This window comes from Amia ocellicauda, chromosome 5 (genome assembly GCF_036373705.1).
Source record: "Amia ocellicauda isolate fAmiCal2 chromosome 5, fAmiCal2.hap1, whole genome shotgun sequence".
NCBI lineage: Eukaryota > Metazoa > Chordata > Actinopteri > Amiiformes > Amiidae > Amia > Amia ocellicauda.
In genome coordinates, this window is record NC_089854.1 from 22,153,723 (window position 1) to 22,173,875 (window position 20,153).

The 20,153-nt window shown below is 44.1% G+C and overlaps 3 protein-coding genes across 8 annotated transcripts; 1 reads left to right on the forward strand and 2 right to left on the reverse strand.

Moving 5' to 3' along the window:
- Positions 1-129: 129 nt before the first annotated feature.
- On the reverse strand, positions 130-10,484 carry LOC136749787 (ADP-ribosylation factor-binding protein GGA3). The gene is made up of 17 exons (XM_066704329.1): positions 10,355-10,484; positions 9,088-9,172; positions 8,722-8,797; positions 8,326-8,424; positions 7,862-7,985; positions 7,631-7,734; positions 6,505-6,585; positions 5,912-6,049; positions 5,486-5,567; positions 5,280-5,396; positions 4,747-5,109; positions 4,527-4,600; positions 3,987-4,234; positions 3,531-3,796; positions 2,627-2,796; positions 2,341-2,451; positions 130-2,050 (listed from the first exon to the last, which is right to left on the reverse strand). Exons 1-17 carry the CDS (start codon positions 10,392-10,394, stop codon positions 1,940-1,942), a joined length of 2,289 nt encoding a protein of 762 aa, XP_066560426.1. The 5' UTR covers positions 10,395-10,484; the 3' UTR covers positions 130-1,939.
- Positions 10,271-13,166, forward strand: mrps7 (mitochondrial ribosomal protein S7). 3 transcript variants are annotated; one of them, XM_066704332.1, is made up of 6 exons: positions 10,271-10,287; positions 10,958-11,049; positions 11,530-11,721; positions 11,939-12,002; positions 12,243-12,410; positions 12,635-13,166. In XM_066704332.1, exons 2-6 carry the CDS (start codon positions 11,006-11,008, stop codon positions 12,854-12,856), a joined length of 690 nt encoding a protein of 229 aa, XP_066560429.1. In that variant the 5' UTR covers positions 10,271-10,287; positions 10,958-11,005; the 3' UTR covers positions 12,857-13,166. The 3 variants fall into 3 exon arrangements, with proteins under 3 accessions (XP_066560429.1, XP_066560430.1, XP_066560428.1); XM_066704333.1 differs by lacking the exon at positions 10,271-10,287 and adding an exon at positions 10,493-10,509; XM_066704331.1 differs by lacking the exon at positions 10,271-10,287 and adding an exon at positions 10,579-10,676.
- Positions 13,167-13,311: 145 nt separating this feature from the next.
- LOC136749790 (MIF4G domain-containing protein B) lies at positions 13,312-20,153 on the reverse strand. 4 transcript variants are annotated; one of them, XM_066704334.1, is made up of 6 exons: positions 20,059-20,153; positions 18,153-18,290; positions 17,764-17,873; positions 17,496-17,651; positions 17,186-17,278; positions 13,312-17,057 (listed from the first exon to the last, which is right to left on the reverse strand). In XM_066704334.1, the coding sequence occupies exons 2-6, from the start codon at positions 18,232-18,234 to the stop codon at positions 16,830-16,832; spliced, it is 669 nt and encodes a 222-aa protein (XP_066560431.1). In that variant the 5' UTR covers positions 18,235-18,290; positions 20,059-20,153; the 3' UTR covers positions 13,312-16,829. The 4 variants fall into 4 exon arrangements, with proteins under 4 accessions (XP_066560431.1, XP_066560432.1, XP_066560435.1 ...); XM_066704335.1 differs by having other exon boundaries at positions 18,153-18,286; positions 20,059-20,148; XM_066704338.1 differs by lacking the exon at positions 20,059-20,153 and adding an exon at positions 19,689-20,044 and having other exon boundaries at positions 18,153-18,286.

Consider the following 20,153-nt stretch of genomic DNA (forward strand, 5'->3'; position numbering starts at 1 on the left):
CACACATTTAAGCACCATAGCCTGGCTGTAGTTTACCTTGCAGTCTGAATAAGCCCACACTCTTCACCCTAAACAAGCAAGTGTCTGTGAAAAGCAAAGCTGACAGGATGCTCACAGGCCAGAGGTTGCTGCTTTCAAATGAAGACTTTAATTCTTCATGCATTGGAACAACTTCAACATTGATGTATTTACAATCGTTAGCTTCAGTAAAGAGCCACACGTTACATACATTAAAATAAAACATCTCTAGAAGACAATAAATACAACATTGTACATAAAAAGAGGTTGACTTGTTTTGTTTTACATGTCACGGTGCAGGGGAAAAAAGGCTTCTAAAGGACAGAGAACCGCAGGAGTAAAATAAAAAGAAAAAGTTTGGATGGAAGCAAAAACAACCAGTAAACTGTAGCGGAAGCTCCCATGATCACACATGCTGCGGACATTTCGCACAGGAATGAAGTGACAAAATGCACCCGGAATTACCTCACCCGATCAGTTTATAGGAGGAACACATCCCTGGCACTGGAAATGACAGGGAATCAAAATACTGACTAAAATCTCAAACCTACGGCCTATCCTTCCACAGGGGTCAATCGTTTTGATCGTCTGTTCAAGCAATCAGGGTTTGTCACTGATTAATGCGTCTAAATAAATAAATTAAAAAAGTCAACCAAACACTACTGTAATATAGAGGGTATAGACATTCATAGAGGTGGGGGCAATGGCTAAATTGCTCTACGCTGAAGAAGTTAATTTACTGCTCTGAACTGCACAGTAGCTATGAAAGGTAAAGAATCCATTTCTCACTGTTGAACATTGTGATACACATCATAATCACACACACCAAATGTATTTAACAGAATGAAGACTTTGCAAAACCACACCATGTTGTCTTGGGATTCCTTCTCTTATTGGGTTATGTTGGGATGATGCCTAGATTGTATAGTTTATGTACAATAACCCATTACTAGTGCTAAAGTATTCACAAAAGTAATACTGCACTTAAGAACTATAATAATATTTGAAAACCAGAACAACAAAAGCCTGTGTGGTCACCAGCATATAAATACGTCATGGACATTAAAATACTTAAAATAAACATTGGACATAAATAGGATTGAGGCCTGTCAATACAGCTTAAAACAACAGCTCCCAGAGACAAGATCGTCTCATGACTTCATATGCGAGTTCCCTCAATCGTTTACCCTCCAGATCCAGAAGAACACAAACACCTCCTAACTGTAGCACCTAATGTCAAGCAAGGACCTCTCCCGGGCAGGCGAAGAGTGCTGATGAAGTATTGGGAGTTAAATGGCAGGGGGAGGGAGGGTAAATGCAAGTCTCACGTGGTTCCCGATCAGCCACGGTTCCCCACCAGCACACATCAACAGTGCATCGATTGTCCGCTTCCAATTAGTTAACGAACTGGCATTCCTGCAGGGCCACGTCTGGTGGGAAAGCTGGGCATCGTTATTGGCACTCGCGTCGGTCACATGCTAGCCTTTCAGTCTCCGAGTTGCGTTCTGTTTAAGCCACCTCCAGTGGGATCCTTTCTTCTTCTGGGATGCATCTCTCACAACCCCAAACCCTCCAGTGATATGTAGTTTTAGGTAGCAAATACACGACTGTTGTTGTCCAGTACCCCCTACCCCCGCACCCCCACCCCCCTCTTCCAGTAAACTAAGGTCAGGTAAAGTGCAGTCTTTTAAACAACAGCCCAGGGCAGAGGGGTGTTAAGAGTTGCAGGGAGTGTAAGAGACAACAATCAAACAAAAACAAAAAAGATAAGACACTCAGGTTTGTGGAGAATGGTTTCTGTAACGTTAATAGCACTTGCCTACCCAAGAAAACATTCATCAGCGCGTTGATTTCTCTCTCAGCTAAGTAAGGATCTCTGCCGCGACACATCGGGGCACCCTGTCCTGTCCCTTGTGGGGGGCTATAGGTTACCCCATTTCTCCGCTGGAGGAAACTGGTCTACTTCTCCCACCTCCGTGCACTGCTGCTCCCCCAGACTGAACATCAGCTTGTACCTCAGCCTCACTTTCTCCTGCAGGGACACGGACACGATGCTGGATCAGTACAGGGCTGCACAAGGAACACACACTCACACAGACAGACACACTCACACAGAAACACACACTATCACAGCCACGACACCTGATCAGTACAGGGCTGAACAATGAACACACACACAACGACAGACGCACACAGGCTGCAATGAATACATTTTTCCTTCTATTTAATCCAGTATTGTAGAAGATAAAAAAGCGGTCTTGGCACACTGGAGTAGAGGGGTAAAAGCACTCACAGGGGTAAAGGGGGTAAAAGGACTCTTACCTTCAAAGGGTTAGCTAGGAGCATGACTTGAGTGATGGCTGCAGGGGGCAGGATGGGGTTAAAGGGCGCCAGTTCCGTCCCGGAGGGGGGCTGCAGCTTGACCTTCATCGACTATCATGGGAGAAATTAGACAATACTCATTATAAAACTGACAAGGGAGGAAGGTCATAAGACAGAGACCAACAAAGCTGACAAAAGGAGTTAGTTTCTAGTCACTGTTTGGGCTATGAGCAGGGAGCCAATCCCACACAGTCACAGTCTAGGCCGGTCCAGGGGTCAGGCTCACCTTGGGCACGGCGGCCTGCAGGACGACGTTCCTCACGGGCAGGGGGGCGGTGTTGAGCATCGACACCACGATCACCAGCACGTCCGGCCGTCCGGGGGGGCACTCCAAGGCGAAGTGCAGCAGGACACGCACCCCGTCCTTGTCATAGGCAGTGACGGGCAGGACCTTGCCTGAGGTACAGTGAGGAAGAGGAGGAGGGGGAGTGTTGAGAGCCAAACCCTTACCACTCGCCTCTTCAGATAAGCATAGATGCTTTCTTTGACGTATATCTCGCTGTGCACTTCAATTGTCACTCTGACCAAATCGGTCTATACCCAACTACAACGATTACAATCCTTCAAAAGTAAAGCACTGTGCTGTGGGAGACAGATTACAGCAAAGGGGCGATTGTTCCCATGAGACAAATACGACAAACCTGCACCTCGCATTCAATTCCAACAGTAAACACACATGACAGTAATAACATTTCTAGCTCTGTGCCAGACCAATGGAAACAGGGATTGGAATATTCCCTTCATTCGTAAAGAAATGTATCGGTTAGAAATCGTCACACACTGAAGTCAAGAAAAGCAACACGAACCCACATTTACGTTGACTCCCACCCTGGGCCATGATGCTCCCCAATTTGATTACCAAATTCCATAGAAGTGCAGGATTGAACTCAATTCCACAAAACAATTCTCTAAAGACAACCTAGACCATGGTCTACTGTCAACAGCATCACTAACTTAAATGTACCCTTGTCACATTTTATCATTTTCAATCGATGTGTTGTTATTCTTTCCTGAGATGTCCACATACAGTTCATACAGGGATAACCGTGCATTACGATCACATCTACATCCTATTCAGGATCTGTATTCAGCACTGTAGGGGGAGTACAGCGGCCGTGGGAGGGACTCACTGGGTTTGATGGAGTCCAGAGGGACGTGGACGTTGGCCAGAGAGGAGTCGACCCCTTTCAGCGGACTGCCCTGGGGGGGTAGGTGGACGGGGGACAGCGAGCGAAAGAGGGGGCTCCCCGGGGTGGAGGAGCTCATGGTCTGAGCCAGGGTGTGGGCTGTCACACCACTCAGGGGGGCTGTGGTCGTGCTGGGGACCCTGGGGAACTCCAGCAGGGAGGAGTGTGTGGGGCCAAGCATGGGTCCAGCATGTGACTGTGGGGGCACGCTGGCAAAGAAAGAGAAACAAGAGAAAAGAAACAAGATAACATCAAAGCGCAACTGGCAAAAAAGTAACAAACCCATGTTCTAAATTCTATACATAAGGGCTCTATACATTATATGTCACGGATCGGAGACGTTGAAGGCTATGCTGACAACAGACTCCCTAGGGAATGTCATAGAGTTGGTTTCCTTACCTCCTGGGCTCCCCGAGGTCCAGCATGGTCAGGTCTTGCAGGCCCTGGTTGACGGACGCAGAGCCCGGGTGTGTGGCGCTGGCAAACTGGTAGGAGCTGCTTTTGGGAGTGGCAGGGTAGGGCCCGACAGCAGCCCGAGGCACAGAGCCAGAGGGCCGGGCCACTGCAGGGAACAGGGACCCCAGGGGGGGAGTACCAGAGCCAGACAGAGCTGGGCTGCTGAAGAAGTCCAGCCCGGGATTGGGAGCCTGAGACAGAGAGGGACATAGAGCAGATCTCATAAAGACACCTCAGGGGATTGCATTATAAATAAAATACACATCCGGAGTACAAGTCATAGGATACATGCTACAAGTACTGGTCTGCCTTGTGTATTATTGATTTAAAAGAGCCAGGGAAAGTTGTCATGTGACGGAACATCACTGAGCAAAGAGACCAATGTCCAGCAGTCCTGAAAGTCATTGAAAAGCCATTACTGTGGCACAAGGTAGGAAAAACTAGTGCAATAACTTTGAACAAGCAGATATCCTGAAACAGTACCTGCAGAGATGTCCACTGACTGTCCAATGTCTCCTCCTTTGGGTGGTTTAAAGTGGGTGCAGGATCATTCAACCCTGGAAGTTGCAGAACAGAGTTTTAATGTACACATCTTGGACTACCAGCAAAAAGTAAAAAAAAAACAACACTGCAGTCCTCCTGAAGAAGGACAGATACATCAGACTATTGTTTCTTCTCTAGCGATTAAATATATATTAAATACCTAGAGAGAGCAGCTCTTCGTCCAGCAGAGAGAGGGCAGTGTAGCTGTTGCCCGTCAGCTGAAGGGCAGGGCCCTCACACTGGCCAACGGGGCAGCTCTGGGACCCGGCCGACCCCTGGGGGGGCGGGGGCAGGACCGGAATCGAGGAGGCCACCAGAGCATTGGCGGAAGCTACGAGCAGATTGGCTGGGAGTGGCCTGGGATCGGCCGACATTGGCGGGGGATTGGCCGGGGCTAGCAGCAGTGGGTTGGGTGGGGTTTCCAGAGGAAGTTGGGGGTGAACTGCTTCTGGGGGGGAGGGGCTTGGCTCATCAGGGCCAGCCAGGTCAATGAGAGTCTCCGTGTTGCTGCTGCCTTTACTTCCTACATAGCAGAGAGGGACAGAGAGAGAGAGAAAGAGATGATGCTTAAGGACGTCCTTCACAGGATGATGCAACTTATCACCACGGCAACCGCCATTCTCACCACTCGGAGAATACCATCAGTAGGAAAATCGGGGGGGAATCATTAGAAACATAGAAGGTGTTCCTCACGTTCACTAGCTGATGATCCCAGAGCGTCGATCTCTCCGTTGACCGCCAGCCCCTCCACCGTCCTCTTGTAGGAGTTAATGACCCGGGAGAGATCGTCGCTCGCCTGCAGGATGTCACCTGGAAAGCAGGACCAAGGGCACACAGTGAGGCACAGCCGAGCACCTCCCGACAGGACAGGTCAGCCGGGGGTCAGGGGTTTGCTCTACCTAAGCTGTTGTCGTTGTCCTCCGTCTCAGTGGCCAGTTTGAACACAGTGCGTCTCAGCTTGTCACAGCGATCGTACAGCTCCTGGAATGGGCACGATGAAAAGAATCAATCAATCAATCAATTAATTAATCCAACCATGGATTCTTTGTGTTTGGCAGGACAAACTTGTGATCTTGAGATACTGCAGGGAGAAGAGCTAAGCAAGCACAGCCCAACAGGTTATTATTTATTATTTTGTTCATATTACCGGAGGCTTCTCATATTCAAAAGCATTATACATTTGAAAGGGTGCATACATTTTACATCCCGGCACAAAGAGAGTAGAGGATGTAGGAGGAACAGGAGAGGACTGAACAGCGAGACAGCGGGGGGATGCTGTGCTCTCCCACAGGAAGCAGGGTGCGTGAAGAGACGTCCACCCTCACCTTGATCAGCTCCTTGTCCGCCTCGGAGGACTCCTCCCGGTTGAAGTGCGTCAGCATCTCGTTGAGGAGCTTCACATTGTTGTTGACCTCCTCCAGGGTGTTCACGCGCTTCGTCACCTTCTGCATCCGGGCTTCGTCCTGCATGACGGGCAGCGACAGCTCATCTATACACCCTGCATATGTTTAGCAGGTCTCTTGCCACGCATTGCATCGGGTGTATATTATTGAACGTCACGGCGGAAAACCCCCAATACTTAATACAAAAATAAGAAAAGTCTTGAATTTTTATAGCACCTTTCATCCCAAAACACTTCATAACTGGGAGAGGACTCTTCATCCACCACTGAGGTGCAGGAGCCAGTTGTGAGATGCTTGGCAGCCATTTTGCAGCTGTAGTTCAGTACAGCACATCTCTAGATAAGGAAGGGATGTGAGGAGATACTTTGCCTAATCAACTCCTGGGGTGTATTTAGGTCAGCCACATTAAGAAAGTCTCACTTGGGACTGGAGCCAAGGTACCAGCTAAGCCCTCCTCGGTCTAATAAGCGCCTCACCCAACAGATGGAAAACAGAAAGGGAAGGCCATCTCTCACCTCCTTCACCATGTTCTTGATGAGCCTGTTTGCCTCCTGCAGGTCCTCTGGGTTTTTGCTTTTCAGTAGTTCAGCCAGAAGCTGCATGGAGGAAAGATTAAGCGATTTAATTAAATTGTATACACTACCGGTCAAAAGTTTTAGAACTCCCCCATTTTTCCTGTTTTATTGAAATTTAAGCAGTTCAAGTCCAGTGAATAACCTGAAATGGTAAAAAGTTATATATAAAAAATATAAAAATACAAGTACATTTCAGAGTTATATACTGTGTTACTACACCCTTGTATTCCTACAATGCGCACATAGTTTGAAAGCTTATTCTCTTGGCTACCAACCAGCGCATTTCAATCTCAAACACATCCGATTTACAGTTTCCGTGTCGCCTGCCTTCATTCAGAGCCCGGGGGGTAAACGTGCAGTCTGCTCTGGGGGGGAGGTGCTCATTCAGACGGTCATAGAGTTTTCCATCTTGAAATTGTGAGCTCTCTACAGGTGTGTTGCTTCTACCAAAACGTGGATGGTCTTGTTTTGATTAGTAGACTCTCTGGTTCCAGATTTTGTCATAATTGTCAATATTTTCTGAGATATTGTATTTCTACTCAGACCAGCGAGGGGTATCAATGAGAGTCTCAGCTTTCATCAAATACCAAACACTTGCCAAACAACACAACAGTGGACAGTATACATGGGATTAAAGAGAAGCACACGGATTGGGTTCACTTTTAAGGTTACCAGAGGGATTTGTCAGTTTAAGGGGTTAAATTTTGTTTAACAAAACGTTTCCATGATTTATTTTTTATCTCCAATTGTTTATTTGTTCTATACTTTAATTTCAGAGTACACTGAGACATTTAACTGCATAAATTCCAATAAAAACAGGAAAAATAGAGGTGTTCTAAAACTTCTGATCGGTAGTGTATATGCTTTCAGTAAATCTCTCTTGCTCGCTCCATCTCCCTTACACTATATCTATATATAAGTATCTACATATATGTATGTGTGTACGTTGTGTGTATGTATGAAATGGGCTCAGAAACTTCCACTATGTTCCTCCAATCAAGGGAAACTAAACTCAATCTGCTGCTATTTGCCCCCTATTGAATCAACACAGCGCCGAGTGCCCCACCTTGCTCTTCTCCTCATTCTCAAAAACAGGGTTCTTGGGCCGGGCCGGGGGAGAGGGAATCAGAGTCTTATCTACGGGGATCTCCGGGTCCGAAGTAACAATGCCTGAGAGGAGAAGCCGATCGAAAGCATTGAATCTCCAGCAGTGTGGGAAACAGGAAGGGGTTGAGTATTTGCATTACTTAAGCAGACCATACAGGTCTTTACACAGACATTGTCTCGGTACTCATACCTTGGCGTTTTAACATCTGATAGGCTTCATTGATTTTGGCTTCGTCGGGCAGGGCCACGGCCCAGCTGTACAGCATTTTGATCACTTTTGTCTTCACCCTTTCTGATACCCGGTCACCCAGGTACTGGAATACAGGAGAGGAGAAGATAAGATGGGCTGACAATCCATGAGATGGACATACAGGGACGAGGGAGACTGGGGAAGCTATTCACAAATTACTTCCTGTAGCAGCTCTCACATTTTTACTTTTTTTTATTATTAATCTGTAAATTGAATCAGCAGTCCTTACAACTCCCAAGGGCACTGGCAAATAAACAGATCTTAACTAATCTGGATTTGCAGTAAAGCGATTGTCACTGGTTAGTACAGTTTGTCAGATGTAAATACTTTTCTGTGGTAACCTGGACACCGTATCTTTCCCCAACCACACAAAGCCAACAAAATCTTTAATGGCGCCAACTTACCTTAGGGGAAACTACTTTAATTAATTCATTTAAAAACCTAAACTTTCCGACTTCATTATGAAATCTTCTCCCACAGTTCTTCATGCAGGCTTCTAACACCTACAAACGTGAAACAATCAAGGCGATTAAAACCAAGATATGGACAGCAGAGATACACACATCGAGATATAAAAACAGCATTGACAAATGTGTTTGGACAACAGACAACTGCACACACAAATAAAACCCAGCTGTTCATGTTTTTAATATGTTGTAGGTGTAAACGACCTGCTAGATGTACTGCTAAGAAACAAAATGTACATCGCTGATCACAGGTGCACTACGATCCAATCCTTTACTGGTGGAGTTAGTAGTAAGAAAGTGTACAGAGTGCTTTATGTGGCAGCAAACACTCACTGTCAATGCCTGTATGGCCTCCCATTCCTGAGGAGACTGGATTTTATGAGCCAGCAACCTGACAGCTATCTGCGGACTAGAAACAGGAAAAAAAAAAAAAAACATTCATCATTATAAATCCCTGCACCTTCAAAATATAGTTTTTGATAGTTTACATCAATTATAGTATATTTATTTTTTAGCATACACCCTTATCCACGGTGACTTACTTTTCACTGGTACCACATTTGTGCATTGTCATACTAACATTTCTATTTAGTCCTATGACAATAACATCTAATAAAATATGGATAGGAGGAGATACAATACAGTGTTTAATTATGCACATTTTTTGTGGCTAAAGACGGATCAGTTTCAATCCCATACCCTTCCAATTCCTTATTGATTTGGTCACAGAACCCTATGATGTATTCCCAGTCTTCCTGTCTGTTGGAGGGGTTTGTGGCTTTATCTGTAAGAGGAAGAACAAAGGTTACACACATTTAAGTATCAAGGAAGCAATACCTTTGTAATTACAGATGTACTAGTTTGAAACATTGAAACGTGGATTCAATGCAGTGATGTTCTTGCAAGCAAGAGTATTCTCAAGAGGAAAACAGTTTAAAATATATATGCGTTATTGTCATAAGGCACACACTGCCAGCAAACAAATACCACTGTTATTGAAATGTGTTGGATCGACGCTGTAATGTTGTAAGGCAGGGGTACCCAACCCAGGTCCTGGATTACCCCCTACCCTGTTGCTTTTTGTTCCAACCAAGCTCTCAATTACCTAATTGAACTAATAAATTCCTAAATCAGAACCTTTTCATTATTTTAAACAGTATAAGTAAATAATTGTATACAGAGCTTATTAAAGAACCAGCTCTTTTATGACACAATTTAAAAAGTCTAATCTAAGCAGATTATTTATCCATTTAAGGTTAAATTAAGTAATTGGGAGTTGGGTTGGAATCAAAACCAGCAGGGTAGTGGTTGGGAACCCCTGTTGTAAGGTGACAACAGAAGTGGATGTACAGATTTAGTTTTTTTCCACAAAACAAGACCTCTACAAGAGGGTCTGCACAGAGTAGATCAATGAGAAAATAAATCAATATCATGTCTTCCCCGTGTTAAGGAAAAATGCCTGGAAGTCCTGACTGCCATTTCACCCCCGGTCACATGGGCAGGATTTCAGACATTCAGAGCAGCTGTGTGCAATGGCCAGCGCTTAAACCACAGTCCTGTCTTTGGTCACAGTGTTAAACAGGGATGCTGCTGACTAGTACAGCCGCAGTTTCATGGGCTGAATAAGTTCAACAATAAACCACCGTTTGTCATGTTGTAACTGACCAGATTAGAAAAACGAGAAGACGGGTTTGCATACATTGAAATATAAGCATATTGTTCTATCATTTATATTATTTCTCTCCACTGTTTCTCACCAATGCGGTTCAATCCTCAATTAAACATGGAAATGAACTGAGACTGAACCCAGGCTGGGAACTATCAATACGGACAGGATGACAGTTGTCACCGCCCGAAACACCGCTTTTGCGCCCTGACACGCCGCCAGCTGCTGTATAGGTACGCGGAGATGCGAGGACAATGTTAATCAACAATGTTATTATAAAATGTGTTTTTAATCACTCACTGAGCCAAGACTCCAGCGACTCCCCTTCCGGATCCGCCATATTCACAGCGCTGGAATCATCGCGAGAGTACTGCGCCTCGGCGAGACCAGACGAGACTTGTGTGACCGAGCGCCTGCAGAGCGAATAATAATCATAATCATAATCATAATAAGATGTATATATACAGCTCTGACACAAATTAAGAGACTACTCCTAGTTCAGAAATCAATGTTTAGTGGTCTCTTAATTTTTTCCTTACATTACCATTTAGGAGTAGTGAAACGTTAATATAATTTGCATTGTTCTTTAGTAGTTTTTATCGCACAAGGACATTACACTATAGTCAGTATATGCCTAATAGTTATGCATGTAATAGGTGTATGTTTTAAATGTGTTAAAATCGGATATAAGAATATTGATTATTTTCTTTACAATGGTAGTTATCTATTTTAATGTAACTGAATATGACATATTGTAGACTACACTTATTTTCAGTGAGGTAAATCGAAACGAGAAACGACCATCAAACGTTTATTTAAAATAAGTAAAGAAATATTAACAACTCAGCTATGCATCTACTTTTCTGATCCAAACCCACATCATTACGGTTATTTTCCACGCAGGCAGATTGTTGGACAGCCTTTTCTGAGGTCCTTCAAGCCCAATCCAAGATGGCTGCTTCCATAGCGAAATTATTGAGACCCTGGACGCCGGGGTAAATATTGCTTTTTTTTGATACATAAAGAAGGGGACATCGTCTCAATTTATTTACCTAATGAAAGTGATTCAAGTTGTTTTAAATCCCACTAAACGTATTAATAAGGTTTTCTGTGTTTTCATGGTCGATATATGTGGGTTTATGAAATGCCCTCAGTGTGACTGCCAGATGCGTGACATGTACTTTATTATAGATAGGTCACTGTATTGGTCATTGCATTTATTATATTATTAGTATTAGCTATTTATTAGCAGAATATGACTTAATATATGATTTAACGACAAATCGTTGGGTAAGCAAGCAGGTACAGTGTGCATAACAATGAATCAGATTCACGTTTGTGTCTGCACTGTGCAGAAATACATACATGATGTATCATGTAAATAACAGCCGTGCCTTTCGGGGGGTATGTATGCTTGAGGTTGAGGGCATTTCCATGCAGTGAGGGGGCTGCGGTAACAGGGTCTTGTGCTGTAGGGTGTTTCAGGTGAGATGGAGCAGGTACAACCCCTATTACCTGGAGCCCGAGGCCGACAAGGAGAAGTACCGCATCCCGGAGTCCGAGCTCTCCGAGGAGGACAGAGAGCAGCGGAAGCTCAAAGCGTTGAAGCCGATCAAGGCGGCTGCGCCTGACCTCAACAGCTCCGTCTTCAACGACCCTCAGATCAGGTGATGACAAGATAACGTTTGCAAGGGAGGTGGGATTTGTATGACTGGGCAAATGTCAGATATTGATATGGCAACTTCATCACCTCTTGAAAGCAAGGTGTATCTCATTGTGCATCAGTTCAGTGAAGCACATTAATTATAATAATGTCTTGCAATTTGTTTAGGAGTATTTTTTTACATTGTGAAGTTGTTGAATTGTGTCCTATTCTTTCCGCAGTAAATTTGTGAACATGATGATGCAGGATGGGAATAAGGTGTTAGCCAGGTCTGTTATAACCCAGGTGAGTATGGACACTCAAAATAATGGCGTTTATGTTACCATTGAATTGTGCTTTTTGTCACGTCAAATAAACTGCAGCGGTTTTAGGAATACAATTGATATACACAGTGCATGGAGTGTAGTGCTTAATCAATCACATTCCCTTAAAGTTTAATATTGTAAATGCTTAACTAGGGGATTCTGTACTGCTCCTCTAGTTAGTACATATTACAGAACAAACTGTACACCTATCTCTCTACAGACACTGGAAAGTATCAAGAGAAAGCAGGTAGAGAGGTACCACAAAGCCCCAGATGCCCAAAAGGAGGAAATTGAGTGCAACCCGTACACCATCTTCCATAAAGCTCTGGAGAACTGCAAGCCTGTCATCGGTATGGTCAGCGTTCAGAAGGGGGGCAAGTACTATCAGGTGAGTTAGTGTTCACTGGTCTTAATCCTGTATCACCATAAATAGTTACTGATTTGTCTTGAACAGTTATTTTTGCGACTCACATTTTGGAAATATGTATTCTAAATAAAGTGTCTTGAACTTTTAAATAATTTGTCACCATCCCTTCACAAACTCAAGGGATAGAACTGTGCGGATCTTTTAATAAGGCGTGCAGCATTTTTAACCCCCCGTTCTTCGTCCAGGTGCCGACGCCTCTGACAGAAAACAGGCAACGCTTCCTGGCCATGAAGTGGCTGATCACAGAGTGCCGGGACAACAAGCACCGGCGCACACACATGTACGAGAAGCTGTCCCAGGAGCTGCTGGCCGCCTTCGCCAACGAGGGCAACGTGGTCAAGAGGAAACACGACCTGCACAAGATGGCCGAGGCCAACAGAGCCTTCGCACACTACCGCTGGTGGTAGCATGTGCCCTGGGGAACGGACACTCGGGACTATTACGCAAAGAAGTCGTACAGTAAGACAAGATGAGTTTCTGCAGTAATTTCCATTAGCAGCCTTCTGGTGGGGCTGCCTCCCTCCTGTCTGGATTGGAGGACTCAGCCCGGACTTTTCCAAGATCTTCTGTTCTTGTTTGCACGTGGAGACATAGCACTGGTGTCTACAGCCACATTTCCATGCTCTATGGTTTGGTCTACAATATAATGGAAAATTACTGAGAACTTTGCTCAACAGAAACCAGTGAAAAGATCCAATAAATGTTTCCACACCTTGACATGCAATGCTCCTCTCTGTGCTTTTGAAATATGTATTCCTTCACATGCACACATCCCGTGCTTTTAAGGTTTGAATGTAAATACCTATAATTTGATGCATTTCCTTTGCATTTTTAAAGGTTATTAAATAATAGAATACCAGCATGTATGTTAACTTTTTTATTATTATAGTTTTTAACAATTCAAAACTCTTAACTATATTTTCTCTACAATCTTTGTATGTTGGGGAAGAAAAACATGTGAAACATCTATCAAAGTATAAATTCGTCAGTACAAAAAGAGAAAAATCAACATTTCTCATGAATGTTAATCACTATTAACAGAAATCCTATTAATTCCCTTCGCTTTAAGGAAAACCCCATTAGACCTCAATCTGTAGCCATAAGAACACCTATAAACAATTACAAATCAGACCTGAATAGTGAAACCTGCCACAAGGGCATCATGCTTTTTTGGGAAGGGAAGTTTAAGTGAGATTTCAGCTTTTAAAAACCTAGGGTTCTTGACTCCAGTTCTCCAGAACCCCACGTATGGCTGAGCACGTATTTTATCTAAGCTGCACCTCATTGTTTTATTATAAAATCCACAGTTTCACACTGCACTGTGTATGTAATTATATAATATGCTGTGTAAAGCAGTTAAGGCTTTGAAATACATCAGGTAAAACTGAATTCTTCCATCTTAGTGAGCAAGGGTCTGAATTTTCAATCATTCTATCCATTGAAATATAAATCAGTATCAGATTGGTAGAAATGTCATTTATACAGGTGTCATCATTCAGATCAAAGATCAGTCAAAGCAAGTCATGCTAAATTAGCAGTTAAACACAAACCAAAATATTCCTAATTCCTTACTAAATACCGTTTTTTCCAAAGTTGTCAAAATACCGAACCACCGAAAACACATTAAAAAAAATAAATTAAAAAAAATGTATCACAAATACTGCATTTCTAAAAGCAGCCCACACAATCCATACATGTAATTGATATAATTAGTCCTGTAAATAATCTAGGACTGCCACCGCCCCATGATGATCATATAAATATATCAGTGGGCATTCGACAAACCTTAACTCCTTGATGAAATGGACAACGGTACTTTGAAATTATCCTGAAGAACTGATATGGAAATACATTCTAAGACTAGAGAGTCTTCAAGTTTTCATCTTTTGGGAAATATCCAGCTGAAACAGTCTAGCAAAGAGCTACTTAAATGAGGAAATGGTCAATTGAAAAAGCATAGAAAACCATTCCCAGTACAGTATTCCCAGCATCATAATGGGTTATGATCAGGGGAAAATATATTTATGTAATGGGATTGTGTGGGTTAGCCTTTAGCTCCTTAAAAAGCATTTTTATATATTTTATTTTGAATTCCTAATCATACCGGCAATATATACATTTTATAATTAGCACCAGAAAGTGGTTCAAGCTCTGGTAGAACGACCTTCAAAAGACAAAATAAAAAATAAAGATAAATTCTGTATCAAAATCTGTGTAGAAAAGTTATAGATGCCATAAGAAGTTGTTCCAATAAGCAGTGAATCCTTGACAGAGCCAAAAGCAGGTTCACCTCCAGGGTGTTCAAGCAGCAGGGGGTTAGAATGAGAATCGCCGGGACAGAACCCGACCTCCGGAACAGAACATTCTCCTGGCGACCCATCAGAACCTGTAACCTCCATGCAGGGAGCGCTTTTGGTTGCTCATTATGAAAAACAAAAACACCCATCTGTGTGAAACATACGTGAAGAGGAATGTCAATCTCGCAGGGTGCTGATGATTGTGAACCAGTGTTTTATTTTTTAACTCACTGAGGTTTTATTCAAGGATGCACTGGCCCTTAGTTCCTCTTCCCAACATATACCCCTGCTCTTCAGCAAGGACCTGTTTTTTAAGAGCTTGTTACATTAACTTAAATGTCTGTTATTCTTTTAATTGATTTTGACGTGTAATATTCCATTTCAAAGTAAGACTCGACGTGCGATTAAAAGAAGGCTGAATTTGTGTATCTATGGCGTTAGTGAAATTCCCAGCGAGTTAGTTAAATATACTGGCACCTCTCTCTCCGCATAGCTTCCAGCTCCGAGACCATGATGCAGACTCAGCAGTATATTAACTCACTGCCAGGGCAGCCCTTCCTTCGCCAGCCATCAAGTGTGCTGCGGAGGTCAGGCATGTCAGCTGGCGTCAGGCAGTGCGCGCCATCTTTGGCCAAAAGTCAAGCAACCTTTCTAATTCCATCGAAACACTTCCCCCAGCCCCCGTATCGGCGACAATAAACGCCCACGTGACAATGCTCAATGTTGCTCCGGTGAGAAAAGAAAACACGACGATAGCGGTCCTAGAGTACGTACATATGTGCATCCGTACCAACTCCCTTCCAGTTCAGTTTGAGAGGGTCAGTTATCCGTCAGTGTCGGGTATGTTGCAGTGCAGCAGCAGCAGAGCAATGGCTTGGATCGCGAATTGACTGCTAAGCTTGTGTTGGCAGTGTGAGTGATTGCTGGCGGTAGTCCTAGCCTGCTTGGGACTATTAAAACCGATTTATACAATACCATAATTTGAAAAACTCTAGTCAGAAAAAAATATAACAGGAACAAATGTATATTTTTCTATGAAGATGGTGGATTCATATTTTTTCCAATGTCTTAAGCTTTTGCAGTTTCTTTCTCAGGTCCCCGGCCAATTATAATTGTAATTACAACTACAGACATTTTTGCGAGTCTGAATTAGGACGATATCCGTAGTTTGAGCAATAGCAATTATGCTGCAGAATTACAACATAAAATGTAACGTATAAAAAAATAAATAAAAACACATAAATTGGATATTGTAATGGTCACGGAGTAAAATAGGCAGAGATCAGCCAATCATGGGTTTGTTGCATTTCTAAATCTGAAGCAGGACAACGGGGTCACTGAACTGCAATCGACTGATTAATTGAATTCCAAAAGACAACTGTAAATGACCCAAATGTAGCAGGAGGAAGCCTGGTGGGACTTGCACTACAATGTCCACACCAGGTATGAGAAATATCAGATATTGAGGCCAGATATTTCAAGATCCCAGGACAGAGCCGCACCAGAAAGCCTGGTCACTACAGGGAGGCCTGGATCCGTAACGGGAAACGATGCATGGCACGGCACGGCACCCTGGACATGGCACGATATCACTCTCTCCCCTCCTCCGGAATCTCACCAAACATAAAAATGCAATCATTAAAACAATATAGATAAATAAATAAAAACGTGTAACGAAGGAAAGTGAATTAAGGACTCAGTTTGAATTTCAAACCTCCTCCCTCGTCTCCCCTGTTATTCAACATGGCGTTGGCACTTAGCTGACCTACCTGGTGGCACAGAACAAACTGGCCAATCTGAAACCATACCAGTGCTTTCTTCAATCTAATATACACACACATGTCATTTGTTAGGATTATTATGTAGAAATTAACCAACCCACTGTTCAAATCCTATATATATTTTTTTTTACATGTGATTAAATCCTGTGTAACTGGGGTTGTGATCTTCCCCAGTCTCTGCTTCTTCCCCATCTCTGCCTGACAGTGAAGTCTATAAATCAAAGTGACTCTACATTTCCCTCCCTCTCTCTCTGTCTCCATGCCCATCAGCCTGGCATCCCTTCCCCTTCCCCGGCCCCGGCTCAGTCGGAGACCTCGCTGTAGTAGTATTTCTGCGCCGTGTCGCTGAGCCGCCAGCCCCCAGCCCTGAACTCCAGCACCTCGAGCAGCAGCAGCCGGGCCAGCGAGCCCAGCCCCTCCTGGAGCAGGAAGCCGTCCCTCAGCAGGAAGAACAGCTCGTCCATGCGCTGCACGTTCATCTTCTCCAGCTGGTCACCGATGCGGTGCAGCTGCAGCACCAGGCAGTCCACCTGAGACACACACACGTACAGAAGAAAATAAATACATTATGACATGAATAGCCAAGAGCTCCCGTTGGGACACAGAATGGCGCAGTGGACAGTGTGGACAGCGCCAGCGTGCGGAAAGGTGTCCTCACCTCCTCCTCGTTCTGCAGGGAGTCCGGCTGGCCCAGTCTGAACAGGCAGTCGTACACCGGGTGGACCAGCGCCATCATGGGCATGTTGTTCACCTGGAATAAGAGCATACAATGGCCAGGAATTGGTACGGCATGCTGTTCCTATTGTAGAGCTTTGGCAGAACTGGACCAAGTTCAACAGAAAGGGCACTGTTGAGGGACACGGATTAAAAACAAAAAGTTGACTGGATTTCAACGCTGAAATTTTGTTTTTAATCCGTGTCCCTCAAGAGCGGAAGGACCTCATCAATACCCGGGCCGGGGTGCCCACCTTGAGGTAGTCGAAGACATTGCAGATGAACGTGACGTAGCACACCCACTCCTGCAGGGAGCGGCCGCGCGTCTCCTCACGGTTCTTGAACTCCTGCTGTAGTCGGTTCAGGAGATTCCGCCGGAACACGTTGGCGTTGTTCTGCTTGGCCTCGGCCTGTAGGAGAGAGAGCGGCGTCACTTGACCGCACGGGACAAACAACACACACACAAGCTGCCTTTTCAAGACATTTATTTTCTATGCTTACATTTCCAGATCTAGTGCCTACCTGGACTATGGTGTAGCAGATCCTGCCGGCCTCTTTGCTGAACACCTGGTCCTTCAGAGACTGGTCTACAATGACATTGGCCACCTTCTCCAGATCCACGGTGCTCGGCTCTGATGGGGAACCAGGCAACAGAGGGATACGTTTTTTTCGTTGGCTTTTTAAAACGAACATCTATGCACACGTTCCTCTACGACTACACATAGACTGGGTTCTGTGTCATCTACAAGACATGCAACGAAGACTCAAAAACAAAAGCCTGGAGGCTCACTTCTCTCCTACATCTCTCAGAACAGATGTGCCAGTATCTACCCCCCATCACCCTATGGTTGTTTTCGTATTGTTATTACCGCTGTATGGCATGCATACACCTTGTGCTCTCGACAGCTGACCTTTCAGTGCAGTTTTGAGTAGCTGCTGTGTCTCGATGTCGAAGGACTGGATCTTGTATTCCTCCTTGCCAGAGTTCTCCATGGTTCCCGGGCACACCGCCAATTTGGACAAGTCGCACACAGACTGGAAATCCCTGGCTGAGACAGAGGGGAACATGGACTAATGCAAGGAGCAGCACAGTGCGATACAACGAACTACCGTTGGCCGACTAAGTGAACGTCACTGAAGCTTCACACATGGACCCTGACCAGGTTTGCTGTATTGCACGCAGCATCTTACCAACAATGCCAAAGTCTTTGCATTTCTAATGTTGTGGGTATTTCTTTGTTTCGCCCGTACAACCGATTTTAATAATTTCTACATTGTCGCAGAATGAAGGAAATGTCATTGGTAATAATGTTACTAGTGCATATGCATCTCATACAACACAGAATTCACTAGGGCTGATAAAATACTGAATGCACGCTGCAAACAAATTTGACTTACTTCAGGCGATGTAGAACAAGCAATTCCCTGAAACTTTTAAAAGTTACACTCATGCACTTCTTTTATAAATATGGCCTAAATGATCAGTAATAATTGTGTCCTTTGACCGTCTACGCCAAGGTTTTTAACAAGACAATTATGTGTGGAGTGAAGGGTTAGACAGTATTTCAAAAGGAAAGTGGCTACGGGAGGTATTGCGATTCGGTTTGTTGCAGAGAACTGTGGGTGTCCCCTTTTTAACTTGCTTTATGAATATATATTCTATCATCTGTGTGATGGAGTTGACAATGTGGTTAATAAGTGCCGGCCATCAGAGTGTAGTGGGTGATCTGAAATACATACACACATTTAAAATGGTTGCACACCACAACATCACAGCCCAAATACCCGCTGGCAGGAGAAACAGGCGACAATGTGCCAAGTCATCACTGGGCTGCAGTCCAGACCAGTTATTCTTTCAGAGTGGGATTATAGACATTACACACTTCACTGGTGTTTCCATGTGCTGTCCATCACAAATGCATCGCTGGGTCAAGGGTTTACCCAATTCAAATATATACATTTATGAGCTACTGCTGCTAATTGAATGCTATTACTTTATTAATACAGACACATTGTTACCTGTGAATAAAACTTAATATTGTGTTTTCAGAGTAATGTGACACCTTTTATTAGAATAAAGAACAGTTTCTAAGTACATTTGAACCTGGGAATGTGTGAAGATCTCACCACCTCTGACATCGCGACCGTTTAGATGCTTTAAAAAACAAATACAGGCGCATCTTCAAAAAGGTAATTATATGTGTGAATTTGAAATCCGGAAATAAACTGCCAGATCAATCGATACGTGCAGTTCTTTGGAGCAGGAGAGAGATCAATAAGATGAACTATTGACTGCAGTTCCCAGAGAAGTTACCTTCCCAACTCAATCAACATGAAAACAACAATTCAACACCCAAGCACCGATCCACCCAACCCTCAGGTCACATATTAGATTTCATCAGCACCCTTTCTCTAGGAAAATACAAGAGTATAAAATGAACACTTACAAAATACATAAAACACGTTCCGAAATTGCAAGCGCTTTCTCTGCAGGCAGTTCTTACGTCACGCAGTGGAAGTTATTATCGCGAAATGACGTAATAAGCGCGCCAGTCACTGCGACACTGTGTCCATCTGCCCAAACCTGTATTCGGACCCAACACGACCCGGGGTTGTCTTTTCCTGTTTCAATAAAACTTCAGTTCACAGCACACGTTCAAAGGCAGCATATGCTCGCCAGCTGACACGTCGCACAACACAGTCGGCGACAAAATGAACGCATGTCCGTATAAACAGGAATACCCGGCCAAGCAGACAACGCGTGGTTACACAATAGCGGCGCAAAGCAGCTCAATGTGATAAAGTTCGGCTACTCACTTTAATCCAACTCCTGCCAGAGAGATGTTGTTTCCATGACCGACACTAAATTTCCTCTTTGCTGTTAGGTCACTTCCTCAAGATTAAAGCCCTGC

What these genes read in the sequence shown, in the direction of transcription:
- LOC136749790 (XM_066704334.1), bottom strand. Translation starts at nt 18,234, where the DNA reads ATGGAGAACTCTGGCAAGGAGGAATACAAGATCCAGTCCTTCGACATC. An exon ending in TCTGCTACACCATAGTCCAG is followed by an intron (nt 17,652 to 17,763) that starts GTAGGCACTAGA and finishes TCTCTCCTACAG; the next exon opens with GCCGAGGCCAAGCAGAACAA. An exon ending in ATGTCTTCGACTACCTCAAG is followed by an intron (nt 17,279 to 17,495) that starts GTGGGCACCCCG and finishes CTCTTATTCCAG; the next exon opens with GTGAACAACATGCCCATGAT.
- LOC136749787 (XM_066704329.1), bottom strand. Translation starts at nt 10,394, where the DNA reads ATGGCGGATCCGGAAGGGGAGTCGCTGGAGTCTTGGCTCA. An exon ending in TTAAAGTAGTTTCCCCTAAG is followed by an intron (nt 7,986 to 8,325) that starts GTAAGTTGGCGC and finishes CCTGTATTCCAG; the next exon opens with TACCTGGGTGACCGGGTATC. An exon ending in GTCAGTGGACATCTCTGCAG is followed by an intron (nt 4,235 to 4,526) that starts GTACTGTTTCAG and finishes TCTCTGTCTCAG; the next exon opens with GCTCCCAATCCCGGGCTGGA.
- mrps7 (XM_066704332.1), top strand. Translation starts at nt 11,006, where the DNA reads ATGGCTGCTTCCATAGCGAAATTATTGAGACCCTGGACGCCGGG. An exon ending in TTGAGACCCTGGACGCCGGG is followed by an intron (nt 11,050 to 11,529) that starts GTAAATATTGCT and finishes CTTGTGCTGTAG; the next exon opens with GGTGTTTCAGGTGAGATGGA. An exon ending in TTCAACGACCCTCAGATCAG is followed by an intron (nt 11,722 to 11,938) that starts GTGATGACAAGA and finishes TTCTTTCCGCAG; the next exon opens with TAAATTTGTGAACATGATGA.